The sequence below is a fragment of the Hibiscus syriacus genome, unplaced genomic scaffold (genome assembly GCF_006381635.1).
Source record: "Hibiscus syriacus cultivar Baekdansim isolate YM2019G1 unplaced genomic scaffold, ASM638163v2 tig00111013_pilon, whole genome shotgun sequence".
Lineage (NCBI taxonomy): Eukaryota > Viridiplantae > Streptophyta > Magnoliopsida > Malvales > Malvaceae > Hibiscus > Hibiscus syriacus.
The window spans coordinates 2,245,100-2,262,692 of NW_024062953.1; the positions used below are offsets into that span (position 1 = coordinate 2,245,100).

Consider the following 17,593-nt stretch of genomic DNA (forward strand, 5'->3'; position numbering starts at 1 on the left):
AGATTTTTATTTCCCTTATAAGATAAGGGAAACCCACGTGAAATTCATTTTCTCTCATCTTCTTCATCTTCATCTCTTCTCCACCGTGGAGCATACAAGCAAAGGTGAGTTTCATACTTAGTTGATTATTTGTTGAATTAAAGGTTGGGTTTTGATCATTAGATGATAATTAAGCATAAGGAAAGCTTAATTTGTTATAAAACAACAAGATGAAATGTATATGAGAGATTAAAGATTTTGAGTTCTTGAATGAAATCTTAAAATAAAATTGATAAGTTGAATTTGACTTGTCATCTATGAGAATAAGAAGTTAGAAGTGTTAGAATTAAGTTTGGATAACATGGAAAATTTGGTATGATTATTGATTTCTATATGTAGAATAGAATTTTAAGGTTTAAGATGAAATAAATGGATATAAATTAGTTTAAGTATGTATATTTGAGTTAAGAATAGAAAAGTGAATGAAACATGAAGAATTTAAGTTTATAGTAAATTTTCAGGCATGAACAATGATTTTCTGGGCTTGAATGAAAATTCCAGATTGTGCAGCGGGTACAGATTCCCCCTGGGGGGTATCGATTCCCCCTAAAAGAAAAAAATATGGAATTTTGGGCTTAAGTTATTAACATCAAGTATAATGTTTAGGCTTCTGATAATTGTTTTGAAATGTTACATTTATGTAGATATTGAGCCTAAACAAGTTCCGGAATAATCAAAGGATTATGATCGAATCAAAGCAAGGCTAAGGTGAGTGCAATTTAATTGTACTTATGCTATCGAAAAACATTGGCTTGCGATGAGCCAGTGATGGAGTTATTATGGTAATAAGTGACTCCTAAAATATTATATGATTGATATGATTCTTATGAGTGCATTTTAGTTTATAGGATTATAAGGAATTGGACTTGTGATAAGTCTATTTCCAATAGTTATAGTGTATGGAGTATTGATTATAAGGATGTGAATGACATGAAATGTATGTATACTTGATTATATGAACTGATATGTGCTTATATGTGCTATGTGATATGCTATATGTGAAAATAAAATATGAACTATAGGAAAGAATTATATGAGTATATGAAAAAGATGATTCAAAGTATATGTGACATATATATATGAACATATGTGGACAAGATATGACATACGTACATGAATAAATGAGAAATGATATAACCATATGAAATGATCTACATGATTACATGTAATACATAATTACATGCACCCGTGATACATGTTAAATGATATGAGATAGATGTTTACACATACATGTGGTATGTGACAGAGAAGAGAAAGAACAAGTGATATGAAATGAACAAATGATAATGCCCATGTTATATGATACGAGAGCTATAGGTGTAGTTGGCATGCCGAGAGTCGAGGGTTTCATAGGTCATTCGGGACAATACAGTGGTCCTTCGGGACAAATTTCATATGCCACTCAGTGAGACTTATACAAGCTGTGGTGACAGCATTAGTGCACAACCTCAATGTACTCACATACCTTCAGTTCTCAACAGTGTACATGGGCTAATAAAGAAATTAAATAAATATACTGAATGTGATATATATATGTGATTTGTTATATGAAATAAATTACATGATTCATGTATTGGTTATATGAAAGGATATATGTTTTTAGTTATATGAACTGTATTACATGAATTATATGAAGTTAAGTGTATTTCTTTATGAAATGATATACGATAGGTATAAATGATAAGTATATGATAATATGATAAAATGTATTAATGATAATAATAGGATAATTACAAGGAAGAAGATAATTATATATGTACATGTGTGGATTTGATATATGAATAGAAATATGATGAAATATGTCACATGTAGGTTTGGAAAGCGAAAAGAGAAGTAAAGAGGAACAAGACAAGTCAGTTCTCATTATCTAAGATCAGATCAGAAATGTAAATCGAATTACATGTATTTTGTTATAAAGAATTTAGTTGGCATGTAATAATATAAAAGATTTGAATCAGATATGTTTTAATCGGTTTTTTAAAATCATATGATTGAATTTTGTAATGTTTTAAAGGTGTATATGTAAATGAAAATTTTATACGAATGAAAACTATGATTTTTATAAATTTATACGTATTTTTACCGAAGTACTGTAGCAGCACTGTAGCATGGTATCGATTCCCTGTAGCAGTGGGATCGGTTCCCCTATTACAATCTGGAAATTTTAACATTCACGGTACTGTAGCATGTTATTGTTCATAAATACGTTTTTACCTCAAAATGTTATACCAAACATAATTGAACAATATATTATCGTATTTTTTTAAAAATGAGTTCAAATGTTTTGATATTTTGTACGAATATTGTTTTTAAAAGTCAATGTGACATCTTGGACTCGTATTCGGGTCGGATACGGGTTGGGGTGTTACAATTTTCGATAAAAAATTAACTAAAATATTATTATTTCTACTAAAAATATTATTATTGAACACTTAATTTGCTATTATATCCAGTAAAGTGTTACCTAAAACATTACATTAACTACACAAAGTTGGTAGGAATTATATTAGTTCATATTGTCAAATTACGCTGAATTTTTATTTATTTTTAACTTCGGTAATATTGAATATCTCATTTAGAAAAAGATAAATATGATAATAAATAATTCGATAATTCTGAATATCTCAACTAATATTTCATGATAGTTTAAAAAATAATTTCTACAACTAAAAAAATATTATGATCTTACATATGTTCGAATAATGTAATTATCACAATTCCTATTTTTTCTCATTCATAAGAAGAAGAAGATATCAGCATGTGCAGCTAATTAACCAAATACGTAAAAACTCTCACTTTCTTATTATTATTGACATGGAATCACATGCAATCTCACTCCCATTCTACGAACTGCATTTACTCTCTTCCAACTGCTCACTCCTTTTTTTTCCTCCCGGTTTTCATGGCTTTTCCTTTATTAACTCGGACTGTATCGTATATTTAATTTTGGTAGATTAGTTTCTCTACGAAAATGTTATACATACATAAAGATTTGAACTTGAAATTTGTTTAAGCGATATCAAGTTATTTACCACTTGAACTAACCCGTTAGTTGCTCACTCCTCTTTTAGACATGACCAATTTTTATATTAAACCTGCCATTGTTTTAAAATAAACATCATTTAATTATATAAAATAAAACATCATTCTCATTTGAAAATGAAATAAAATCTCAATTATCTTTCCATCTATGCTTTAACTAGGTCATTACTCATGCACTTAGCTTTCAACAAAATTTATATCTATTTTTTATTAGAAAATATTTGTTCACGTAAAATTAAATATTTAATAAGTAATTGTTTTTTAAAATCTTTTTATTAGATTGGAGTGAATACAATCAAAATGGCTTAGAAAATGATTTTGGGAAAAAGAATTCTCAAAATAATCCAATTCAAAGATTATTTCCTAATATAGGGTGAATGCTACAGTAACCAAACGAAGACACTGGGTATTCCACGCGTCATCAAAAGACCGTAGAATTGTACAACCTCTTCACCATTTTATTTAGCTCTACAAAGCTAAAGATGCATAGCAATCCATGCGGATTCTACCGGAACAAATGAAGTTGCATGGAAATCCTGGCGTCTTTCCATTGACAATGTAACAATGACTCTAGTTCAGAAAATAATATGGCGGATTCCTTATATAGGAAAATCATTTTTCTTACAACTATATAGGCGAGAAAGCCAATGAATACAAGGTAGTATTACTTCAAAAGATATTCAATCATTTGACTATAAACACTTATACAACCCTCCAAACATCGAGATCGCTTTATTCACATAATAAATAATTGATAAGAATATACTTTAACATATATTAACTTTATATGTAAATATTTAGAAAGATTATAAGCATCATAAAAGAAACATATTGATCATGTTATGAACTTATGGGGACCATGTCGTTAAATATATACGACAAACATCTATTAGCAGCAAAGACGTAGGGCACAAGGAGAACTTGACTTCACACATGTATGATTCATTTGAAATAGTTATGCGTACATACATATATAACGCTAACTGGGGAATACAATATTGGTGAGAGATCAACATGATATAGGTATAAGCTTATATACGTATTTATATTTATTTTCATGTCATAAATTTCACTGTTATATTTAGTGACGGGTCCATTTTTTATTTAGATAAACAAGTTTATTTTAAAGTATAAATTTCTTTCTTTTTTTTTTTAATTTTTTATATCAAGTTTTTTTTCTTTATTTTTTAAGTTTTTTAATGATTCTACCTTTATGACACGTTTTTATTTATTTTTATAGTAAATTTTCGGTCGTTTGACTGTTATTTTAGTTTATTTTTTTTCTCAGTGTTGGATTTGGCATCACCATGACTGATCAAGATGACACTTATTTGTTATATGTTAATCTACCCTACTTTTGACTCTCATATTAGATTTAGATATGCAATTTGCGTTCATGAATAGTTGTTTCACGTCGCTCGACTTTGATTTGCGATTTGTTGCGATCTTTCATTAGCTTAATCTCCTTTTATGGTTCGTTTGTAGATGTAGTCAGATATATTTGTATTCATCTTTTGTTCGAACTTTTTTATTAGGTTTTTACCATTTTCTTTTTATAGTCCTCGTGTGATCTTAAATGATTAGTTTTAATGCTAATAGTCACAAGAAAATGTTTTAATTATGTATTTAATTTACGTTTATGATTGTAAACCTTTATTGTAATTATAAATATTTTATTTTTTTAATAAAATTAGCAAGTTCTATATAAAAAAATCTCCATAAATATATAAATCATTAAAAATATTTATGGATCCGTTATACAAGCATGTATTGAGCTAGTTTTACATGTGAGGATAGAACATGAATGATTTTATAGAAGAGAGTATACATGATATTCTAAGTATATATGTATATATATATATATATATATATTCTAAACTCCAACTGAGGCTGAATTCATGGGACAATTCCAATTAAGTAATTCCTCAATCATCTGCATGGCAATCCTATCATCTTCTCCCACTGCACTTCCACCGGCTTCGCTCTCGTCGGTCATCGGCGAAAACAGCTCCAACGATCCGTCTTCCGCCGGTGTCTTCTTATCCCCCAGCTCGACCCTCATGACCCAACTGGAGCTCGAACGAGTGCCTGCCCGTTTTTGCCACACCCCAATATGAGCATTATCAGTGTCGAGCCTGAGACAAGTTAGAGAAGGAGATTGGTCTTTGCAACACTTCCTTAGCTTAGCACTCAAAAGCTCGGACAAAGCCTTATCCGGAAGAGAGCCATCACCACCACCACTGTCACCATCGTCGGATACTGGAAAATTGATCTTGGCAATTCGCCCGTTCAACAAAATCGCCGCCTGGTCGTATGCTCTTGCCGCCGCCTCAGCTGTCTCAAATGTGCCTAACCATACCCTTCTTTTCCTGCACCAATATCAAACACAATTAAAACTCGTAGATATATATATATTAATGTTGGAGAATGAGAGTGGGTGAGTTTACAGTAAAGGGTGGCGAATTTCAGAAACCCAAGAGCCCCACTGACGCTGGCGGACTCCTCTGAATTTCTTTGATTGTACCATGTTTTTCCTGGGAAACAAACACTTAAGAGAAGTTCAGAGATCATAAATATAGAAGCTATGGTGTGTAATTTTTGAAGAGGGGATTAAATAATGGGAAGGAATTAGAAACAAAATTATCAAATTACGGTTATGGTTACTCTATTAAGCATCAATTTATAATTTAGTCCATGCTTCTAACTCAAATGAGTAGAAACAAATGTTTTAAGAAAAACATATCTTAAAATTGCAAATTTCATCACTCAGGTTTCTTCTCAATTCTATTTTGGTCACTAAGGTATATTTTCTTAAAAAAAATTATTCACAAAACTTTCGATTCACTCCTATTTTGGTCACTTAGGTGTTAAATAAGAAATGGAAGGGTGACATAGTAACCATAAATGCTCATGTGGACTGACTTTTATTGACATGGCATCCACATGTCTTCCAAGTCATTTTTCATTTTTTTTAATTTTATCTTCTACCTCTAAAGATGAAAGTTTTATAGTTTCATATCTATGACACTAAAATCAATATTCTCCAATATCTTCTCTGACCAATCAAGACACTGATTAACTCACCTTATTGTCTCTTACCACTCTATTTGTTTAGATTTTCTCAAAATCGCTTTAAAACTTATGAAATTCAACCTAAACCCTAAACCACTAAGATATTCAATATTTATCTTTCAGTCAACATAGAATCAAGATATATAACTCACTTCTCCTACCCTACCTCTCCGTTGAGATTTGAAAGAAGATATTTCGTCATCAAGAAATCAAAGTGAAATATGAAATCAATGGGCTTTTCCCCCAAAAAAAAGTAAGGCAATTCCATGATTTTTAAAATAAAAATGTCCAATCATAACGCCATTAAGTGTTTAACTACGGAGTGACTAAAATATGAGCAAATCAAAAGTCGAATGCTTGTGACATCGGAAAACATATATGTTATAGAGTGTAAACATCATAGAGGGACCAAAATCAGAATTTAACCAAAGGGAATCATATGAGGTTTGTCTGTGGATTGAATGAGACAGTCTTAAAGTCCAAAGCAATTTAGTGCTTTGATGCAATAAAGATTTTCACCTACACATCCATGATACAACTACAAGAGTAAATGAATAACCTTGTTTGACACTTCTCAAATCGAAACGGAAGTAGTACACAAAGGAAATCATAATTGAGATTCAAATTTTCATCATACGATAGATAATAACAAATAATCGATTCATAAATTAGAAAAATAAACACATAAATTTATTTTAAAAACTTTTAACATATAAAACTATAAATACAAAAAAATCATTATAATCAATTATAGTATTCAAGAATGATGTAAAACGCATATCTATCTTAAAAAACTCTAGGTGTGCGCATGCACACACATATAATTGAATTCTAAACTCTAAACTCTAAACGATAAACATTTGTTATATTATATGACTTTAACTCACGAAATTAATGGTGGGTTATGATCTCATTGAAAATAATTTGAATTGAATTTAAATATAGGTTTGTTGCTCTTATGAAAGGAAGATAATATTTTACCAATTGCAGGGGACCAGTTCCACTCTGCAATTATGGAATCGGTTTCTTGAGTCCGACCGTCTCCAAAGCAAGGTGTTGAAAGAGGGCCCAACCGCAACGATAGATCACAGGTGATGCCGGGGTATGGTTTGTTATAAGAACTTCTAACACCTATTTGGTTCATTTTATTTGAGAAGTCCACATCAAAAGAAAGAAGCTTATGACTGACACACATCTTAGCAGGCTCGACTGTGTTAGAAATCGACTTATAGAAGATCCCGAAACCATGCCACAGTTCTTCAGATTTAAGATCGTTGCTATAGTAAAGAGGATAAACTGAATACTTTTCTAAAGGTGAGCATTGGTTATTATTAGGAAGAGAACCAATCTCATATGCAAACCGGTGTAATAATCGTCCCGGTCAGTGTATTTTGGAGATTCAAAGCTCCATCGAATCACATTTGTGGATGCGGTTTCGTAAGGCTAGCCAAGCAATGTGAGTTAGCCATGAGATTTCCTTGAGTAGCCAAGTTAAGGTAACACCTTGGACTACAATTTCGTTGGCTCCTCAAGGTTCTTCTTGGTGTGCATCCTAGATTAAGAGCAGCTAACCAAAAACACCAACAAAAGAACATATAAACCATTAGTGGTGTTCATAATTATGCAGAAAAAATCCCAGAAAGACCCAAATTGCAAATATGCAAATTTCAGCTAAAATTCAAACAGAAATGAAAGGGTACCTTCAATACAAGGTTGAAGAAGTTTTCCAGTTTCAGTACTCTCATCTCGTCTAATGATTGTGTTAACAGCATCGTTTGTTCGATCCCAGAGGGTTTTAAGGTCCATGTACTCACCCTATGCAAACTTTTTTTTCATCAAGGTCTGGATATTCAACACATCAAATGGCAAAAACAACAGCAAATACAGTGATCAAAGACTCAAAAGTTCACATTTTTACGTCAGAATTTGCTTTTGAATACATGATTTCTTCAGCTTTCAAGACCACAACAGGGAGCTTCTCTTGCCATTCCTTGTTCTTCTTAGTTGATGAGCTATGAATTTCATTCACAACTCTAAAACAACATCACATTACATAAAACAGTGACAAAACAAAGAAATCTACAGAGATAGAAATACATTAAGATGAAAGGAGGAGGAAAAACCTGAAGATTTCTTGAACAAGAGAACCTCTCATGGGTTGGTGAGTATCACTGTGCCAAGCTTTTCTCTCAAAGACATAAGGCCTTGGACCAGGTCTAGACATCTTCCAATCAATTCTTTGACACAGAGGCTTCTGGTTTCTTCAAAGGGAAACAAATGCTTTTGGATTTTGGTTTGTTGGAGCAGTGAGCCAAATAGACAAAGCATGAAGCAACAAATAAGCTGTAAAAGAGAGGGACTTGACTGCTGCTGTTGTTTTTATCATGTGCAATAATTTCTTTTATTTAAATGTTTTGATTGATGAGTTTAGTGTACCCCCCACTCATACACATGTTTGCTTCCCCTAACCTCATCCGTCTCCCTCAACATAAGTTAAATTATTTAAATAATACTTTTTTAAGCTAAATACTACTTTTTAAGCTAAATAATACTTATTTATTGATAAGAGGCGTAATAAATGGTGTTCATTTTAATTGGGGTAAAATATATATATATTTAATCACCCAATTATCACTTTGGTCTTTTTTATCATCTAATTATTTTTTTCAAAATCAACATTGATGTTATGTTTTGAATTTTTTTTAGTTCCAAAATCAAATCTATTAATTCATTCATTCGAATTGAATAATATAAATGATCAATGTGAAAATAACCCTTTGAATATAGTTTTTTACATTTTTTTCTTTAATTAAGCTAAAAATTATTACAAAATAATATATGTTATAAGTACTCTCAATCATTTGACAATAAATGTCAATCACCCTTGCAGTCGTGCAGTTTTTTATATTTATAATATCAAGTTTCGAACCATTTATATAAAGCACCAAATAATAATCTTTATTAAAGACACGGTCAATGCAAGAAGAGGTTTAAATTGTGATATAAAAAATAGAGTAGTTGTGAAGCCAAGGGGCAGGAGAGGTAGTGGGACGGCTCACCGGTCATTAGGCCCCAAGGACCCACACACATATAAGCACAGCTGATGCTGAGCTTGATCTTCAATGCCAGATTAAGAGAGGATTAGTAAATTATCCATTTATTCCACGTCTCTATTGACTTATAATTTGCTTTCTAGTCCAACCAACATTAACACCAATTCAGGATTCCATCTCTTGATTAAGAAAGTGTCTTTATTTCCAATCATGTGGACGAAAGGTGGGTCATCAACTCATTCTCCTTTTTCAAACGCCCTCCTCCTTGCTCTCGGTTTCAGATTCTTGGCCTAAAATCTGATTGGATTTGAAAATTTGACTTGAGTTTCCTACATTCAATTCGATTCAAACCCCTAATTCATCCATTTTTTAAGTTGATCTTTTGATTAGATTTGATTCGTAATTTATGCAATTTCAATTCTTATTTTTAACAACAAATTTACTCCATTTATAATTTAATCCCTCAATTTTACATTCTATTCAATTTGGTTTATTACATGTCAATGGGGCCGAAGGCATAGGCACCTAATGCGATCAAGGCCCCTCAACTCCAGCCAGCAAATCTTACTAACAGTATGGTACATTGCAAGGAAATCAAAAACTTTACTCTTTTGGTCACTTCAACTAAATTGAAACCAACACGAGACCTAACAGTGAGGTGCTCAAAAGTTGAAACCATAACCAGAGATAGACTGGGGTTGGCAGACAGTTCAATGGAATTAAGGAGAGGATCACACAATGAAACATAAGAAGTAAATAGAATTCTAATATTACAAAGCACAAAGAGACAACAACCGGATCACGAGCACAAAAAAATCCCCACAACGAGTAAGTGTTTTGTGAACATATTTGAACATATTGCAGAACAACATATCATCACAGAAGAAACAATTAAAAGGGAACGAAAACTATAAATCATAATACAAAAGGTAGGCAAGAAATGTTATCTATTTTACATGTGGAGAAATCAATGAGGAGTATAGTAATACCCGGCTGGTGGTCCCATTCCGTTGACCGTGGCATTCCGTAAGGCATCACTGGCATAGGTCCAGGTCCATAGTATCCAGGGTTACTGATTTTGGCCAAACTAGCTTGACCTTGCATCCCATCCTTTGAATATTGCTGCCATATTTGCTGCTCCTGGACAAGCAGATGTTGTTTCTTTTCCATGTCGGCCATTTGTACATAAGACGGAGGAGGAACGCTCAAAGATGCGGCGAACGGGTCTTGATTGACATCCTGAACTGTTCCATCAGGTGCTGGAAGGGCTAAAACTTGTGTCGTGGTCTTCCCCGGGACTGGCAATGCCACACTACTCACACTCCCCCCACTCAACTGTGCAGTATTAACATGCTGCCTTACTATTCCCTGATCATACATGCCATTCAACAATAATGGATCAAGGCCACCACCCAAAGCTGCCTTCTGCCTTGACAAATTACTAGCTGTCTCAACCAAAGCCAATTCCCAATCTTCCTTCCCTGGCTCAGCCGCAGGGTTTTGCCAAGCCGATGTCACTTCAGGCCCATTCGATGGGAAAGCTTCCCATGATCCATTACCGTTATTAGACGGGCCATTAAATAAAGCCAAAGCCATTTTGTTCCCCTGATCATCAGCTGTAACATTATCGTCCCTCAAGTTCACTAAATCCTCCTGCGGCTCCGGGGCTTTAACGGGTTCAGGCTCTGGTGGTGGCGGTGGAGTGTAGCTTTCTGGAGCAGGTAGGGCCTTTATTTCATTCATATCTGGTGCCGGCTCTTCCTCTTTAGGCAGAGGAGGAAGCTCTTTCCTCTCCGGACTCTTCGTCCTCTTAGCTCTGTCCCTCACAAATTCCTCCAGTGTTTCCAACAACTTACCGGTAATCCTTTGCACCTCAGGATACTCTGATGATCTAGCCAGGCCTGTATCCTTACACCAATTATAAAATGCAATTAACTCGTCGATCTGCTTTGCTGCACTTGCATATGCATCGAATGCCTTCACACAATCTGGATACTCCATATCAAAAAATCTATCAAGCAGCACAGCCAAAACCTCGCAAATGTCCGCATATAACTGAAAACTCTCCCTCACAACCGGATATAAAGCTATCAAGATCATCCTACTATTCTTTGCCAATCCTGTAGGCCGACATGACAAGAAACGATCTAACAACTTCTGCAAGTGACCCATCTTCCCGAAAATTCTCTCAGGAGTCATCTCCCTCAATGGAGTCACTGTTTTCTTCTCCTCTTTTCCATCTCTCCCTTCTGCCTCACTCATATCACCGTAAGACCTCGTTCTCCTTGGCATACCATAATTACCATATCCATTGTCACCTCTGGAATCTCCATATTCATGTTCGTATGTCCTCGGTGGCGGAGACCGGAAGTCATCTCGTCCACCATATCTATCATCATATGGCCTCGGTGGTGATGATCGGAAATTATCTCGTCCACCATATCTATCATCATTACCCCCGTGGCTACTTCCCCCAGCACCACTACCACCGCCGCTTTTCCTATCGAAAAGCATCAGTTCAAGTCTTTGATCCAAATACATGGCATAAGTTCTTATAAAAGCAGAGTGATCCCACGAACTCGAGTGAGCCTCATCTCTAAAATCTGACATATTCAACAACCTCGTACCTCTCCTGGTAGCATACAAGATCTCTTCTTGAAACAGCGGATCTCCCTCATTCAACAGCCTATGAACAAGCACCAGTGCTTTGAGCGCCACGATCCAGTTACGAGTTTTACCTAACCGTTTCGACACCGCCGAGACGCAGGCGTGGACGTACCCGCGCGAGTAAGAGGTCAAATTCAGGATCTCACGTATGTACTTCTCGCCGGCAGGGTCATCGTCGTGGCTCGTTGCTTTCACAATCGCCACCTCGAGGTCCGGCGCCATGTTGTTTGCTACCTTCGCTAGACCTATGCTGGTTTGGTCTTTAACGGCCCCGATCGCTTTCTGAACCGTGCTCGGCATCTTGACCGTCCGATTTCAAACCAAAAACTTCTCCGTTCTTCCTTTGGAAATTATCTAACGGTAATTTCACTTTAAAATGTTCAACTTCGAAGTAGAAATCTAACAAAATTTAATTAACTAACTCTAATTAAGGTCAACAAAACCATTAATGAACGAACTCCAACTATAAACGAGAACAGAGATTTGAAAAAAAAAATAAAGAAGATTTGTTCTTTTAGCTTATACCTTCTAGATTTACGGTGTACGGTGTACAGCGTAGGGCGGCGAACAGGCGATGAGTCGCGGCGGCGCCGGTTGCTTTTTTAAAAGATTCTTTTTTATGTATGAAAAAAGAGTGCAGGAAAGGACGGGGGATGTGGAGGAGAAATAAAAGGCCAGATTTAAATAGTGGGTTGGAGTACGGAGACGTGGAGGAATCAGCACCGTCGGATCGTGGTGGATACAAGAGATCTGGTGGGAGGTTGCTGTTTTAGTGGAGGTATCGGAAGGTCATGTGATTGCTGTCTGAAAGAAACCTCGAAATGTTCTCTCCTGTGCGTTGGATTAGAAAACAAATGGAGAGAGATAGAGATTGGGTTTTGATTACATGCTTTGCGGCTTTTTTAAACTTATGCAATCACCGACATTTGATGTGATTTTATATAAATTTAAGAGAAAATTACACTAAATACCATTGTACTTTAAGTATTGTATTATTTATATTAGTAAGCGTTTAGTTACTTTAATCAAAGCATTAAACTTTCATTTTCATTTCAGTTATATCATTATACCTTTAACTCGATAATGACATGATGGTATAAATGAGGGGTGCTGACATTGATGTCATACCAAAACGATATCATTTTGAACGCGCTATTTGAATGTTAAAAATGACATTATTTTAATAAAAAAATTGAAAAAAAATTGAAAAAAAAAATCAACAAATGCATCTAAAGAAATCTCATTCACATTTTAAGATTTTCAGATAATTTTAATATTTTAGTTTTATATATCCTTTTACCATTATTTGTATTATTATTGTAACATTCTTGAGAACATAAAGTTATAAATTAAGAGACCGAAATTAAAAAGAAGATTGCAATTGCAAGTGGAAAGTGGAGGACAGAGTACAGAGGCTTGTTTGTAGAGTAATGCTTCTTGAAAGCAAAAGGAATTTAAAAGGAAAAACACTATTATTAAAGTGAAAGGGAGGCCGAATGTTCTATACCACCAAGTAAAGTACTCATTCGCCCATCAATACTATAGAATAATATATGTTACACTACACATGCCAATTCCACAATCCACATTTTGGGTTATTTTTTTATCCGTTTAATCTAATTTACTTCATTCATGACATCATAATATAAATACTAAACATTGTTTAAGAGATTTAACATCTTATCCATCTAAACTAAAATTCATAAAACTCTTTAATCTAAAAAAATCATAAAACTATAATTCACTTATCTCTAAAATAAAAAATATTTGATCCATGATCCTTAAATCTCACATGTAATTGTTGAAATTAGTCACAACTGACACCTCTTTCGTGAATGGTGTAAGTTGAACAATGATCGATAGAGCAAAGGGAAGAAAGAGACGACGATGGTGTAGGTTTCACGATAGATGCAAGTAAGCAATCGATAACGGGGAGAGAATAAAACATGAGTGAGAAATAGGGGTACACCAACAATACGATGATATGAAGAGTCTGATCGATGGCGAGTTTTCAAGGGAAGGGGAAGGAGCAGTTGGAGTGAAAGGATTAGAGATTTGTGTATCATAGATTTAGGATTAGAGATTTGTGTATAATATATTTAGGGATTTGAGGTTTAAGGAGATTTATGTATTTAAGTTTAGAGATTTTGGGAATTGGGACGACGATAAGAGGATGATCGACTATAGGAGTCCAACAACGGATGGATGGACGCTAAACACCAACGATCTATGATTAAAGTTTAAGTTTTTTATGTAGAAATTTAGAGAATTTTTTTTTAAAAAATAATAAATTTCATTTTTTTAAAAGGTAAATACTTCAATTTTTTATAAAAATACCACATGTTACATTCTAAGTAGTTGACGAACTTTTTTAAGAGGTGTGACATAATTGACTTTAAAATGATAATATTCAAAACATTAGGCATCTACTCTGAAAAAAAAAACTTTAAACACCTAAAGTAAATAAAATGAATAATTTGAGTATTTATTTTTCAAATAAACCTATTTTTTATTTAATTAAAATAATATTATTTAAACCTTCATACCATCACAATGACAAAAAGTCCTTCTACGACATCGTGCCGTTTTAAATTTATTTATTTAGTATTTAAATCGAATTCAACCAAAATTTATTATTAAAATTAAAATAATTTAAATTTCAGTGACAAAAATTATATATAACCTAAGGCTAAATGATATTGAACAATTTACCCTACCTTTAATTAGCATAGTTTTGTTTATTAGTAAAATATATTAATTAAACAAACAAACATAATGCATAATTAAACAAATACATGCATAAATCAACGAGTAAAGTATATACATAGTCCCGATTATAAGACGTTGCTTTGTTGCTTTGTTGAATCCACGATTATTAAAAGTTGTAAAATAATCGTCCGACTATATGTTAATGACTATTGAGTCCCCGACTATTAAAAGTTACAAAATATCATTTGACAATTCATATATTCTAAACTTGTCATTTTCTATTAAAAAAATTAATTGTTGTTTGAGTTGGATGTTAACATGCTGATTGGGAGATGATAAAATCATATGTTAATGATGTCTACTGGTACCGTCGTTACTTTCAAACACTGACTTGACGACATAATGTAAACGAAGAGTTGATCCACAAAATACAACTCACACGATTTTGGGATCATATTTTATCATATCTTACTAAATAGGTTACCGTCCAATCAGACAACCACAAATTTTTTAACGGAAAAGTATGAGTTTGGAACATATGAATAATTGGGTGATCATTTCATTACTTTTAATAGTATATGACTCAACAAAGCAGCGCCCTATAGTTAAGAGACAATTTTGTAACTTTAAATAGTTGGAGGACTCAACAAAGTAGTTCCCTAAAATCAAAGAACCATTTGTATAGTTTATTCTAAATTATTTTAGGCATAATGCAAAAATTAGCCCCATGACATTTACTAAAATGGTTATTTTAGCCCTTATACTTTTTTTGGAGTATTTTGTCCCCCAACATTTCATTTTGGAGCAAAAGGCTCTGCCTATAGATAGAAAATGTGAGTTAACACACCATTAACGCTTCAAAATAGAGACTTTTTTATCCTAAAATAAAACGTCGGGGGCCAAAATGCTCCAAAAAAAAGAATAAGGGTCAAAGTGACTATTTTTTCAAATGTTAGGGGTCTTTTTACCTTAAAACGAAACATTGGAGGCCAAAATACTCTAGAATAAATAATATGGGTCAAAATGATCATTTCAATAAACATTGAGTACTAATTTTGACATTATGCCATTATTTTACTCTATCACTCTTTATTAAGGATGTGCATGGGACCCGAACCTGTGGGTTTGGACTTGGTCTGACCTGATCGGGTCAGGGTTTTTTTAAATCATGTTCAAATCGGGTCGGTTAGGTTTTTTAAAGGTGATGTTCGGGTTGGATTCGGGTTTAGGGTGAAAATACCCAACTCAACCATATTCCGAAAAAATATAATTTTACCTTATATATTTGAGAATAATTACAACAATACTCTTCTATATATTATTTTTTTCAATTAAATCATTATTTTTATTTAATAAAAATAATATTTTTTATTATTTCGAGTTAGGTCGGATCGGGTTTAAATTTTATCTCAAATATCAAGTCGGGTAGATGGTATATATTTTTCAGGTCGGTCGGGTTGGACCAAACCCGACCCATGCGCACATCCTATTCTTTATCCCAACGAACCAAAAACACTATTTAATATGAAGACCCCCTGTTAGAGAAGACAGAGATCCAGACATCAAGAAAGAGACCAAAGCGAATAAAAATGAAAAAACCACTAAAAACCCAACTTCGTATTCATAAATTACATGACAGTTGGCTAAGCTAGAAGAATGAAAGACAGCGGTTTCCACACCAACCAAGCAATTTCTTACATTAATATCTTCATCCATCCATTTATGTAACATATGAATATTGTTTCCAGTTATTCATGGATCCCATTACGTAAATGTACAACACAATGTGACTATACTTTAATGGCTTCTTTGGTGAATCTCTTAGAATTCTCATATGACCCTGTGGATCCTTCTTCCACCATAAGTAGAATACGGAAGACAGTATCACAACCCCGGCAGTAACTCCGACTACGATCCCGACTACTCGTCCGACGTGTTTACTGTTTGAAGAGGCACCAACAGCTTCGGACACTGCAAAAATCAAATGATTAGGGACGACAATAGGTAGGAGATGAATGATTTTTATGTGAAAAAGTACCTTGGGATGCATGGATTGCTATACTAAGGGGCCATATTTGCTCTGATATGGGATACAGCAAGTGCCTTTCCCAGCCCAGAAGAAGTGAATCTCCATGATTGTGTTCGTCACATTTGCCTCAAATGCCCTTACCAATGCCTTTTTGGAGATACATACATATATACACACATATATATATTGTAATTAATGTTGGAGAATGAGAGTGAGTTTACAGTAAAGGGCGGCGAATTTCAGAAACCCAAGAGCCCCACTGGCACTGGCGGACACCTCTGGATTTCTTTGATTGTACCATGTTTTTCCTGGGAAACAAACACTTGGTAGAAGTTCAGAGATCATAAAATATAGAAGCTATGGTGTGTAATTTTTTAAGATGGGATTAAATAATGGGGAGGAATGAGAAACAAATTTATCAAATTGCGGTTTTGGTTACTCTATTAAGCACAAATTATAATTTAGTCCATGCTTCTAGCTCTAACGAGTAGAAACAAATGTTTCGAGAAACGTTTTTCTCAAAAATTTTCTCTTCTCCAATTAATTTGAGGTCGATGATACTATATCGATAAACGTTTTTTTTTCCTTAATGATAAATCGATCAAGCTCGATCCATCTTAAAAAATTGATATCCCTTTATCATAATAGATAAACCATTACATATATTCTCCAAAAATCATCATATTGACAAAGAAAAAGGTTGTCCTCAAAGTTGCTGAAGGAAAAGATTAGATTCGCTCACAATAATTATGATTTACTACAATGTTAACTCATTTTGTTGTCGATTAATAAAAAATGTGTAAAGTACACAAATAAATGATCATCCAACTATATGATGTTATTTTATTGAATTCATTAACTATTGAAAGTTATAAAATGGTCACTCAACTATACATATGTTCTAAACTCGTCTTTTTGGGTAAAGAAATGACGTCTGAACTGAACGTTAACATGCTGACTGAATATATGATAGTCGTTTGAA

The 17,593-nt window shown here is 33.6% G+C and overlaps 3 protein-coding genes across 3 annotated transcripts in view; all 3 read right to left on the reverse strand.

Annotated features, from left to right (window-relative positions):
- Positions 1-4,924: 4,924 nt before the first annotated feature.
- On the reverse strand, positions 4,925-5,668 carry LOC120149910 (ethylene-responsive transcription factor SHINE 3-like). Its single transcript, XM_039162617.1, has 2 exons — positions 5,529-5,668; positions 4,925-5,450 (listed from the first exon to the last, which is right to left on the reverse strand). The coding sequence occupies exons 1-2, from the start codon at positions 5,606-5,608 to the stop codon at positions 4,955-4,957; spliced, it is 576 nt and encodes a 191-aa protein (XP_039018548.1). The 5' UTR covers positions 5,609-5,668; the 3' UTR covers positions 4,925-4,954.
- A 1,865-nt stretch (positions 5,669-7,533) lies between these two features.
- On the reverse strand, positions 7,534-8,426 carry LOC120149908. The gene is made up of 4 exons (XM_039162613.1): positions 8,277-8,426; positions 8,072-8,186; positions 7,854-7,968; positions 7,534-7,720 (listed from the first exon to the last, which is right to left on the reverse strand). Exons 1-4 carry the CDS (start codon positions 8,375-8,377, stop codon positions 7,569-7,571), a joined length of 483 nt encoding a protein of 160 aa, XP_039018544.1. The 5' UTR covers positions 8,378-8,426; the 3' UTR covers positions 7,534-7,568.
- A 1,576-nt stretch (positions 8,427-10,002) lies between these two features.
- Positions 10,003-17,593, reverse strand: part of LOC120149928 (putative clathrin assembly protein At2g25430) — an 80,086-nt gene continuing 72,495 nt past the window's right edge. The window contains 2 exon segments of the mRNA XM_039162638.1: positions 10,003-10,223; positions 10,226-12,272. Of these exon segments, the coding sequence (XP_039018569.1) occupies positions 10,174-10,223; positions 10,226-12,173 (1,998 nt within the window). The 5' untranslated portion in view covers positions 12,174-12,272 and the 3' untranslated portion in view covers positions 10,003-10,173.